The following is a 9798-nucleotide window of genomic DNA, read 5'->3' as shown; positions in this document are numbered from 1 at the left end:
TGTTCTTCTCCATCGTCCATCCCGTGATCTCTCTCCCTGGTTTGCAACTTCCAGGTGCGGCATGGAGATCTCCCAGAATCACAAGTAATTGCCAGACTACAGAAATCAGCTCCCCTGGAGAAAATGGCTGCCTTGGAGAGTGGACGCTCTTGCATTATATCCCCCCCCTTCCCCAAATCCCCCCCTCCCCAGGCTCCACTTCCCAATCGTCAGGAATTTCCCAACCTAAAGTTGGCAGCCCTAGAAATTACACGTTCACGAACATTCAGAACGAATTTGACCGAACAGAAATCAGAGCCTATCCACTGGTTCCCAAAGTGGGCAATACCGCCCCCTAGGGGGCGCTGGAATGATCCAGGTGGGCTGGAAGACTCCAGGTGCAGATCCACAAACTGCATCTTTTTGTCCACTTCTTGAAGGTAGATGTTCAGGGGGGTGCTGAGTAATTTCCCCCCCCCTGAAAAGGGGGCGGTAGGCCAAATAAGTTTGGGAACCTCTGGAGTCTACACTGTGTCAGTGATAACACTGAAGAAGCCCATCTTCTCTATAATGTCTGTGTAGTCCCATCCAAGGTGGTCAAAGGTTTGTAATGTCTGGAGCTTCCCATAGTGGGACATTTAGGAACTTGGATGGGAAACCATCAGGGAAGTCCAGAGTTGCTGTGCAGAGGCAGGCAATGGCACAACACCTCTGTCAGTCTCTTGCCTTGAAAACCCTACATCAGGGGTGGAGAACTCATTTGTTATGAGGGCCAGATCAGACATAAATGAGACTTTTTTGGGCCTCGAGCCATGTGTGTCATAGAATGTAATGCCAGGTAGCGGAGATATAAACTTTATAAAGGACACAAACACAAAGGGGTTTTTTTTAACTTAAAATAAAAACATGCTTAAAACATCAGCACTCTTGCAATATTTTGTTTATTGAACAGTGTCTGATAACTGACACCTCTTGCTCTGAATTATTGCATCAAAATGTCTATGCTGTTGCAGTCTTGAGTATGCTGTTCAGGTGTGTACCTGTAAGCTGCAAACCTACGATGACGCAGCAGCAGCAGAACTGGAAGAAGCAGCAGAAGACAGCCCAGTTCCACTGTGGGCCTGATAGAAGTCCTCTGGGGGCCTGATTCGGCCCCCGGGCCGCATGTTTGACACCCCTGCCCTACAGGATTGCCATAAATTGGCTGTGACTTAATCACACTTTTGACCACCAAGAGAAAGAACTTCAGATGTCACATGTGAAGTATTGCCCCTTGTTCCCAGTATGTGAGGAACAACCAGAAAGCATGGCAGTGGGTTTTTATGGTTATCTCACAATGCTAGACTTCTAGTGGCTAGGCAGAGCGATCATTCCATGTCTTCTCCAACTTGGGGTATCCACTTCTTCCGCATTTGGTGCCATTGCATTAAAAAAACAACTCACATTTTTTTTGAAGAATGAAATAATAATTTTTTTTTTTTAAATGACCATGATGTTTAAATTTTTATTTATTTATTTTTTTGACATTTATACCCCGCCCTCCCCGCGAACGGGCTCAGGGCGGCTCACATAAGGCACCAGGTGCATTCGGTATACAAATTACAAATATAAATACAAGATTAAAACAATTTAAAATCAGTTCTACAGATGCATAATAGGCTCCTAACATCTTGCGCACAGTGGGGAAGACTGGGGTGATGGAAGATGTTACCCCACCCGTCCAGTGGTCTCTCTTAATAAAGTAGCGGTGGTGGCAGTGGCCGTGGCGGCTCCTACTCATAAGCCTGGCGGAAGAGCTCCGTCTTGCAGGCCCTGCGGAACTGCATAAGGTCCCGCAGGGCCCTGATCTCCTCCGGGAGCTCATTCCACCAGGTAGGAGCCGCCACAGAAAAAGACCTGGCCCTTGTTGCCACAAGCTTGGCCTCCCTAGGGCCCGGGGTCACCAGCTGGTGTTGCGACCCCGACCGAAGTGCTCTTTGGGGAATATATGGGGAAATGCGGTCCCTCAGGTAAGTCGGACCCTGGCCATGTAGGGTTTAGAGTTCTTGCCGTCCACACTGTCTCTCAGAGAACATCAGTCGGCTAGTGGGAGAGTAGAGGGCCAACGGCCACCTCAGTGTCTCATCCTTTCTGTGGCAACTCATCAGTTTCCATCTGAATGTTGAGGGAACAGCCAGCCCTCAACATTCCGACGTTGTTTTTGTTCAGTATAATTAACTACCTTCTGCATCTGATTTTGTTAGCGGCTCAGGGTGTACTAAGAAAGAGACAGCGGGATTCGAGCCATTGTTCAGAAGTGGACTGAAAATTGTATATCACTCTCTTCTAGGATCCCCACGCTGAGGAATTTGAGGACAAAGAGTGGACGTTTGTCATAGAAAATGTAAGTGAGAAGCTGTGCTCTTTTGCTCTTTTTAGAGATGTGTTCTTTTGCGCCTGCAGATTCTGCGCGCAGAACCTTGCTCCGGTCTACAGGAAACCTCTAATATCCGTACATGCAGGTGGACATAAGACAGTATTCGTTGTATTGTTTCACTGTATTTTGCGCTACTGTGGAGCCATCTAGAAAAGACGATGGGTCATATCACCCGTGTGCCTGAAAGATCGGCATTGGTTCATCTGTTTCCGGGCACCATTCGAAGCGCCGGTTCTTACCTTCAGGGCCCTAAAGAGTTTGGGGTTGGAGTACCTGAAGGACCGCCTCTTCCAGTACGATCCAGCTGGCCACTTTAAGATCTGGTTCCCAATTCCTGCTCTCTGTGGGTGGCAGGCATCTCTCACCTTCAGAATGCCCTCCCCGCTTTAGGCTTGCTGTTGCTGTCTTTCAGGTGCTGTGCCAAAACGCCTCTTTTCACCTAGTCTTCAACTAAGGAGGTTTATTTTCTTTAGCTGTGCTGTGATCCGTTTCCATCCTGAGGTCTATTTCATGGGTATTTTCAGAGTGCTCAACGGTGGTTTAAGGCAGTCTTTGTTACCCCGCCTTGATTCTAACGTCTTGTTTGAGAGCCAGTTTGTTGAGAGCCAGTTTGGTGTAGTGGTTAAGTGCGCGGACTCTAATCTGGGAGAACCGGGTTTGATTCCCCACTCCTCCACTTTCACTTGGCTGGATGGCCTTGGGCAAGCCGTAGCTCTGATAAGAGCTGTTCTTGAAAAAGAGCAGTTTGTGACAAAAGCTCTCTCAGCCCCGCCTACCTCACAGGGTGTCTGTTGTGGGGAGGGGAAGGGGAAGGAGTTTGTAAGCCGCTCTGAGACACCTTTGGGTAGTGAAGGGCGGGGTATAAATCCAATCTCCTCTTCTTCTTCTTCTTTTACCTCACAGGGTGTCTGTTGTGGGGAGGGGAAGGGAAAGGAGTTTGTAAGCCACTCTGAGACACCTTTGGGTAGTGAAGGGTGGGGTATAAATCCGATCTCTTCTTCTTCTTCTTTTACCTCACAGGGTGTCTGTTGTGGGGAGCGGAAGGAAAAGGAGTTTGTCAGCTGCTCTGAAACTCCTTTGTGTAGTGAAGTGTGGGGTATAAATCCAATCTCCTCTTCTTGTTTGTGTATTGATAATTAATGATGTTTTTTATTGTTTTATTGTATCATTTTTAATTATAAGCTGCCTTGAATAGGAGCATGTAAATCCCCTAAATAAATAAATGGAGGAGTAGTTTTGTGTCCGATGAGGTACCACCCGTTTTGCGTCAGTTCCTTCAATCTGTGCTGGCATAGGAAATGGGAAATCCAGGTTGCTGCGGAAGATCATGTGTCTCTGCGCATTCTTCTAGAATACCTTCTAGCACTGGAGTACCGCCACATGTGTGTTTAGTCAGTGGATTTAGGCCACAACCCTTAACAGGGATACACAGAGCCAGCCCTGCCCCCGAGGCAAAGCGAGGCAGCTGCTGTGTTGGTTTTTGGGGAGGGGCAAACGATCAGCAGCAGCTGAACTCCTTCCTGTGGACAAGGGCACTTCCCCTCAAATGCAACCTCAAGCTGTTGGCCATTGGGTGACTCTCAAAAAACGAGAAAAAGGGGGTGGGATTCAACCCATGATATACGAGGGTCAAGCTAACAAAATAAGTTATTATAAAAATACAAATATTTATTATGGCATATCTTATGACCAGTAGACCATACGCATTTTGGCTCCTTAGGGCCTTCCTCAGTGGTCAGTATTACTCTTGTAAAACAACACGCATCCAGACATAACATAGTAATTAAGTTGCCACCAGTGGGAAAGTGTTATCCCCAGGGGTCATTTCCTGCAGGAGCACACAGGAGCGGAGCTCCAGCAGTAAAGAGCCCAGGGGGTGGGCACATGCAACAAGCCCCACTCCCTGCTCCCAGCAGCCCTCAGTCAGAGCAAGAAGCAGCCAGGTGAGTTGCAGAGCCCCCCCCCCCGGCCCCCGGTCCAAAACAGTCCAGTGGCACCTTTAAGACCAATTCTTATTCAGGTACACGCTCTCCCTCCTCTGCGAGGACAGATCTGCACGTTCCCCCCCCCCCCCAATAGCTAGCCACCCAAAACAGCCTGGAGCCTGAGCGGTGGGTGTTGCCTTCTGACACACTTCCGGTGATGTCAGGGGATGTGGCATATGCAAATAAGTTATGCTAATAAATTATGCTAATACGCTCCTGCGCTTCTTTTTCTACGATATGACCCCTCGTTATCCCTGTAAAGAAAGGAATGTGTGGACTAAAGGGATAGAAATTAGACAGCTGATGGTTTTTTTTTTTTTTTTGAGGGTAAGATAGAAGAAGCCTGATTCAGATCTTGCTTAAAACTATGAAGTGAGCTGTTCCGTCTCAGCCTTTGCCCCAGCTCCTATGTATAACAAGGGGGGGGGATTACGCTGGCTCCCCTTACAGGGATGTTGTAAAGGTTACTGAGACAACACACAACAATTGCTTTGAACATTGTGGAACAGTAAAAGGTAAAGGTTCCCTTGCTCGAAAGCCAGTCGAATCCGACTCTAGGGTTGCGGTGCTCCGCTCCTGTGCGCTCCCGCCAGAAATGACCCCTGAATTCTATTTCATTGCCTTATGAATAGATTTCAAGAAGAATGTAATTTCATGTTAACTGAATGGAAAATAATGTAAATTCAGGTGGGTAGCCGTGTTGGTCTGAAGGAAAAGAACAAAGTTTGAGCCCAGTGGTACCTTTAAGACCAACAAAGTTTAATTCTGGGCATAAGCTTTCGTGTGTGTGCACGAAGTGGGACGAAATATGCATGCACACAAAAGCTTATACCCAGAATTGAACTTTGTTGGTTTTAAAGGTATCCCTGGACTCAAACTTTGGGAAATAATGTAATTTAAAAAAAAAAAAGATTTAATGCCCGTGGCAATGTGGAATGGTGTCTGTGGTTCATTTTCATTTAAATATATGATGTGCTTGTTAAGATGGGTTTTTCTAAAGTAAAATCAAACCCTCCCCCCCCAAAAAAAAGTTGTGGTGAAAGCAAAGCAAATCACCTACAAATGCTTTTGAATGAACTTTAGGGGGGAAAGTTAGAATAATCTTTCTCAAGGTTAATAGCACCACACAGTGGCGAGAGAAGAAATATAAAACTTGTGGCTTTGGGAAACGAAAACGCATCTTTGCCTTGGATGTTGCCTTGACAAAATACATCGTGTTGAGCACTTAGGTTTAACATCTAAATGGCCAAGGAAGGAAGGATGTGTCGGATGAGAAGAGACTGAACAGAAGCCATCACACACTTCACTCTTCACCTAGAAGTTTGTTTTGTTAGCAGTGCATTATTCTGTTCACTTTGTTGGTATTCATCCTGGCACCAGACACGGACACCACATTTAAATGTCTCCTGTTGGTGAACTAGATTGGTAAAGTTCTGCATATAATTGTTTATTTTATTTTATTTTTGGAAACACCTCTGCAGTTAGTTGAAATTTGTCCCCCTTTCCCTGGTGCCTAAAATAATGACGAAGAGGGAAGGCAACATGGTTTAGCCCAATCTCAGGAGCGGAGAAGGGTCGGTAATTGGAAAGGAGACCACCAAGGAAGACTCTGCAGAGGAAGGCCATGGCAAATCATCTCTGCTTCTAACTAGCCTTGAAAGCCATTTGCTGGGGTAGTCATAAGCAGGGGTCATTTCCTGCAGGAGCGGAGCTCCGGCAGTAAGGAGCCCAGAGGGCAGGCACATGCAACAAGCCCCACCCCCTGCTCCCAGCAGCCCTCCGTCAGAGCAAGAAGCAGCCAGGTAAGCTGCAGCAAGAAGCAGCCAGGTAAGCTGCAGTGCACCCCCCCCCCGCGCCCAAAACAGCCACGGGCACAAGTTATGCAAATGAGTTATGCAAATGAGTTATGCAAATGAGTTATGCAAATGAGTTATGCAAATGAGTTATGCAAATGAGTTATGCAAATGAGTTATGCAAATGAGTTATGCAAATGAGTTATGCAAATGAGTTATGCAAATGAGTTATGCAAATGAGTTATGCAAATGAGTTATGCAAATGAGTTATGCAAATGAGTTATGCAAATGAGTTATGCAAATGAGTTATGCAAATGAGTTATGCAAATGAGTTATGCAAATGAGTTATGCAAATGAGTTATGCAAATGAGTTATGCTAATGAGCTCCTGCACCTCTTTTTTTACAAAATGACCCCTGGTCATAAGTCAGTTGTGACTTGGTGGAACTTGTATACGTACATATATAAAATCTAAGGGAGGGAATGCGGCTCGGTATAGCCGGGGTCTCATCAGATCGTGGAAACTAAGCAGGGTCAGTACTTGGATGGGGGACCACCGAGGAAGACTCTGCAGAGGGAGTCCATAGCCAACCAGCTCTGCTTCTCACTTGCCTTGAAAGCCCCTTGCTGGGGTGGCCATAAGTCACTTGCGACTTGATAGCACATATGTATGTAAAATAAGAATGATCGCTTGACTGATCCTTGTGCTCTCTGTTCTTAGTTGGTCAAGGGCTGATTCCGCACACCTAGCGATGAACCTTTTCTTGGGGTTGTTCCACTCCAGTTTGCAGGTGGATGAACAGATGAATGACCGTGCACCAATACGTTAAAAAAAGTGCAGATCTGTACCTGCAGCTTGAAGTGGGAATCGGAGAAAGGTTTTATTACTTGATCTTGCAGAATGTACATACTGAGCTTAATAATAATAATAATCAGGACATGAACTGGTTGTATGATCCCCCCCCCCATTCTACATATATTGTTGTGGTTTCAAATACTGGATTTTTATTACTATATCTGTAGTAAAATACGTACCCTGATCTGGATAGCCAAGGTTAGCCAAGTCTCGTCAGATCTTGGAAGCTAAGCAGGGTCGGCCCTGGTTAGTACTTGGACGGGAGACCACCAAGGAAGTCCAGGGTTGCTGCGCAGAGGCAGGCAATGACAAACCACTAATGTTAGTCTTTTGTCTTGAAAACCCTAATGGGTCACCATTAGGCTGCGACTTGGCCACACTTCTCTCTCTCTCTCTCTCTCTCTCTCTCTCTCTCTCTCTCTCTCTCTCTCTCTCTCTCTCTTTCTCCCCAGTGCCCAAAGTGGCTTACATCATTCTCTTCTTATTTTCTGTTTTATTTTCACAACAATCCTGTGAGAGGTGTAGGTTATGTTGAGAATGTGTGACTGACCCAAAATCACCCCGTCAGCTTCCATGGTTTTTATGAAGGCCTCGGCCTCTCTGCCCTGTTGTTGGCCCTCCAGAGGAACTGGTTGGCCCCTGTGTGAGGCAGGAGGCTGGACTAGATGGACCACTGGGCTGATCCAGGAGGGCTCTCCTGACGTTGCCGCTTGTTTGCCGCCCTGGGCCGTATGGGTAGGGCGGGATATAAATCCCAAATAAATAAAAATGTTCTTATGAAGGCCTCGGCCTCTATGCCCTGTTGTTGGCTCTCCAGAGGAACTGGTTGGCCACTGTGAGACAGGATACTGGACTAGATGGACCACTGGTGTGATCCAGTAGGGCTCTTCTGATGTTCTTATGAAGGCCTCGGCCTCTCTACCCTGTTGTTGGCCCTCCAGAGGAACTGGTTGGCCACTGTGAGACAGAATACTGGACTAGATGGACCACTGGTCGGATCCAGCAGGGCTCTTCTTATGTTCTTATGAAGGCCTCGGCCTCTCTGCCCTGTTGTTGGCCCTCCAGAGGAACTGGTTGGCCCCTGTGTGAGACAGGATGCTGGACTAGATGGACTATTGGTCTGATCCAGCAGGGCTCTTCTTATGTTCTTCTGAAGGCCTCGGCCTCTCTGCCCTGTTGTTGGCCCTCCAGAGGAACTGGTTGGCCCCTGTGTGAGACAGGATGCTGGACTAGATGGACTATTGGTCTGATCCAGCAGGGCTCTTCTTATGTTCTTCTGAAGGCCTCGGCCTCTCTGCCCTGTTGTTGGCCCTCCAGAGGAACTGGTTGGCCACTGTGTGAGATGGGATGCTGGACTAGATGGACCGCTGGGCTGATCCAGGAGGGCTCTTTTGTTGTTCTTAAAAGACCCCTCTCCAAATGGCATGGAATGTTGAGGCTGTTGAGTATCTGGTAAAGACAAAGGAGAGGAAAATGACTTAGATTCAGGACAAAGTTGAGGATACTCACACCAGAGTTCAGAGTTCCCATACTGTTGTGCTGTTTGGGGGGGTTATTCCCCCTGTTCTTCGTGGAACCCCAGTCTTTAACATAATATTTCACCCTCTACTCAATTTCTTTTATTTCTACTCATATCATGCCATTTTTCTTTTCATTAATATATTAGGTATATTTAAAAAATGAAACTCTAATCGAGGTTGTATTTTGGAAAACTACAACAGTGGAGTGACAGGGTAAAATACGGTGTGCTCAACTGAAATTTAATCAGAGACGTAAAGTATTCCCACAGATGTTATTCCTAAATAGGGTTGCTAGCCCCCCAGGTCCCGGGGGGGGGGTTCCCCCTCTTTTGGGGGCTGCAATCTGCAGCTGGCCAGCAGGGGAAACCCCACTCCCAAATAGGGATGTCGTCGGGCGACATCCCCGACATGTGCAACACTCAGGTTTCTGGGCAAACGCGATGGTTTGGAAGCAAAAACACCATAGAGTTTTTGCCCAAAAACCAGAGCATCTCAAGTGATGTTGCTGATGATGTCACTTCTGGGTGACGTCATCGTGTCGGGAAGTCACCTGAAGATGTCGTCCCTCCCCCCCGGAAAGCCCCCCAAAATCCCCCCACCAATGACCTTTCTGGATCTCATATGCACTTGTGCCTGTGTGGCAATAGGACATAATCTAATGCTGTTGTAATTAGTCTCCTCTGTACCGGTGGGCGGATGCGCGTTTCTGCCAGCTTAGGTACATTTCATGCCTCTATTGCAGCAGAATCTAGGTGTGAAAGTGTGGGTGCCATCCCCTCTCGGTCAGGGTTAGTGATCCCTTGCCCTACATTCCCGTTGCCCACCACTCCTGCAAGCGGTAGCAGGGGGGGAAATAGAAAAAAAATAACTACAGTGTCATCACAGTGATGATGTCACTTCCGGGGGGAACACAGAGGTAACAGTGGGTAGCTCTAGGAATCACCAGAAACCCTGTGGTGTTACCAGGCTTGGCCGGGAAACCCTGAATGAAAGCTAATGTCACAATGCATATCTGCTGCAGACCAAAATGGCTTCTCTCTGAAATGGTAAGTGAATTACCATAAGACTTGTAGCTGTTGTTGGAGGACTGTGTGCGGTTTGTTTTGATGTTGGAGGACTTGTATGCACATGTGTGGTTGTTTTGTATACTGGGGGAAGAAGAAGAAGAAGAAGAAGAAGAAGAAGAAGAAGAAGAAGAAGAAGAAGAAGAAGAAGAAGAAGAAGAAGAAGAAGAAGAAGAAGAAGAAGAA

The 9798-nt window shown here is 47.0% G+C and overlaps 1 protein-coding gene across 3 annotated transcripts in view; it reads left to right on the top strand.

The window, feature by feature from the left end:
- Positions 1–9798, top strand: part of EHBP1 (EH domain binding protein 1) — a 421934-nt gene that overhangs the window by 103795 nt on the left and 308341 nt on the right. For all 3 annotated transcript variants that reach the window (XM_015407634.1, XM_015407633.1, XM_015407632.1), the window contains exon 4: positions 2309–2362. In XM_015407634.1, the coding sequence (XP_015263120.1) occupies positions 2309–2362 (54 nt within the window). The remainder of the gene's footprint in view (positions 1–2308; positions 2363–9798) is intronic.

This window comes from Gekko japonicus, unplaced genomic scaffold (genome assembly GCF_001447785.1).
Source record: "Gekko japonicus isolate JY-2015 unplaced genomic scaffold, Gekko_japonicus_V1.1 scaffold1417, whole genome shotgun sequence".
NCBI classification, from domain to species: domain Eukaryota; kingdom Metazoa; phylum Chordata; class Lepidosauria; order Squamata; family Gekkonidae; genus Gekko; species Gekko japonicus.
Note: the sequence above shows the minus strand (reverse complement) of the source record. Positions and strands in the feature narration are given on the sequence as shown.